The sequence below is a fragment of the Protopterus annectens genome, chromosome 14.part0 (genome assembly GCF_019279795.1).
Source record: "Protopterus annectens isolate FY-2018-M chromosome 14.part0, PAN1.0, whole genome shotgun sequence".
NCBI classification, from domain to species: Eukaryota; Metazoa; Chordata; order Ceratodontiformes; family Protopteridae; genus Protopterus; species Protopterus annectens.
In genome coordinates this window covers 416,743,374-416,745,873 of record NC_056748.1, presented here as the reverse complement: position 1 = coordinate 416,745,873, position 2,500 = coordinate 416,743,374, and the positions used below count along the sequence as shown (strand labels likewise).

General features: G+C 33.5%; 1 protein-coding gene across 1 annotated transcript in view; it reads right to left on the bottom strand.

Annotated features, from left to right (window-relative positions):
* Nucleotides 1-2,500, bottom strand: part of DHX32 (DEAH-box helicase 32 (putative)) — a 507,915-nt gene that overhangs the window by 348,507 nt on the left and 156,908 nt on the right. The window contains exon 6 of the mRNA XM_044056183.1: nucleotides 1,411-1,569. Coding sequence (XP_043912118.1) covers nucleotides 1,411-1,569 — 159 coding nt within the window. The remainder of the gene's footprint in view (nucleotides 1-1,410; nucleotides 1,570-2,500) is intronic.

The following is a 2,500-nucleotide window of genomic DNA, read 5'->3' as shown; positions in this document are numbered from 1 at the left end:
GACATAAACCATGTACAATACAGCATCTTGAATAAAACTGAAGTACTTGGTCAAAGAATTGTATGATAGATTGGAAATACTATAAGTGGTGCAAAAAGTATATCTGTATGAATGAACTATATATTCAGTATGAAATGTAATAGACTAGAGTGTTGAATGCTCTGTTGCCATCTTTTTTGTGCCTCCTTCTGTTAAACCATCTTGTTTGGTGTTACTAAAAACTCAAGTAATAGAAATCTTTAAAATATAAATCAATGAAAACTGGATATGAGCAAATCAAAATTGATTTACATATTTGCATAAGGCATATCTTTTTAAACTAATGACTTCATATATAAAAGTAACTAGTATACACTTCTTTAAATTAAGACAATTTTAGGTATACTTAATAAGCATACTAGTATTGTATAATAGCGGAGGATTTCTCTCCATCCCAAGGGAAAAAATAGTTATAGTGTACAAGACTGCATTTTATTTCTAATAGAAAACATGTCAGGCTTCTGCACAAGCAATTTTTTTAACTTTCTCTTCTGTTCTACTGATTGTTATATCTGACTAGTGACCCTTGACTTTCACTTGAACTTTGCAGTAAAGGAAATTAAAGGAGACTGTCTCTGTCATAAATTGTCTTTGCCAGGAGTAGGTTAGTTGCTTTTCCAGTCATAGAATCTCAGGCAATCATTCAAAATTGAGTCTTAAGTGGTGACATTTTTTTTTTTTTTGCTGAGGATTACATTTTCACTCAGAATTTACCTCACAAATCAAATCTTTTTAAGGTGTAGCAATGTCAGAAATGATTGTTACAAATAGGAGAGAGAGAGAAAGATTGTGTGTGTGTGTGTGTGTGTGTGTGAGACAGAGAGAGAGGGAGAGCGAGTGAGAAAGAGAAACAGACAGAGAGAGACGTGGGGGGGGGGGAGTCCCAGCTTTGTCATATAACTCACTCTGAGTAATTTCAAAAACAAAAATAAATGCTTTAGCCATTTTGTTTGCTGACTTTTCTTCAATATTGGTGCTTACCAATCTGATGGAAAACAACTGCATTTGTGTTTTGCATAATTCATGTACTAAGTAAGTGTCTAACAGATTTACATAAAATAATAGCTGGGCAATTTTTTAACCTTATCATGTTTTATATTATTACATCACTCTGGAATGTTTATAAGCCTGTTATATATGCCCTGTTAAACTATTATCAGATGCTTCATATGTATTGAAATTTTAGTTTTGAGTACCAATATAACCACATAATCTTTGTTTATCTGAAGCTAAAGTATTCTATAAAATATTACATTTCTGATAAAACCAGGTGCTGAAAAGAAAAAAAGAAAGGGTGCAGTAGCTGTATTTTTTTGTTTTTAGCTTTTGCATAAAACTACACTATACGTGCATATACGTATACAGTCTTACCTGGACGGTCTCTAAACCTGCAGTTTCTCAGTCCTGCAATGTCCATCCTCTTCAGAAACAGGACCATATTAATTAAGTCACTTTCTTGAATACAGGGTGGATGAAGCTGAGGCATATGTCTAGACTTAAACTCTTCAGTGTACAAACAAAAACATTTTCCTGGAAGAAATGTTATAAACATAGATATGGTATTAAGCTACAAATTATTGTACTGCCAAAATACAAGTATTGAATATACACTCAGTTAAGCACATTTTGTATTATATGTACCTCACAACTACATGGATTCTTGTGTGATGTTTATTTTCAATAGCACAGTAGTAAGATATACAATCATTACAACTATAAAGGATATCTGAATAATGAATGTGTGTGTGTGTGTGTGTGTGTGTGTGTGTGTGTGTGTGTGTGTGTGTGTGTGTGTGTGCGTGCATGCGTGTGTGAAGACTGACTTCAGTTGAGGTGCACTTTAGTGAACCACAGCTCATCAAACTGAAACTATTAAATCACAGTGTTATGAACAGGTGGGAGAAGGAGAATGGAGGACTTGTCCTCATTTTGGACTCATGTTAATGTCTATTTTAGAGATGGAGTAGGAAAGTGAAGAATTTGCCCCTGCATGTATCAGGTTAAAGCCCATTCCTAACTTGCAGTGGTTCAGGATTCAGTGGATTAGTGAGAATGTGGTTCTCTAAACTGCAGCTTGACTTTTTGTCTATATTATCCATCTGTATCTATCTATCTATCTATCTATCTATCTATCTATCTATCTATCTATCTATCTATCTATCTAATTTATATATCTATATCAAACAAGGTCCAGCATTCAGAGTTCCTTTAAGCCTTAATATTGGAAGGCTGTAAGATTGAAACAGCAGACCTGTTTTACATGTAGCATCATCAGTTCATTCTGGAGACATTACTCCAAAATGGCAACTATATACGGAAGCTAAATAGTAACATAACAAGCTATAAACAAGCAACAAGTATTTTTGCATATATGAGGAAGTGAGCACAATATTGCTCAATAGTGATAATTGGAGTTATCAATGCAACTAATATATAATAACATCAAAATGACTTCAATAAT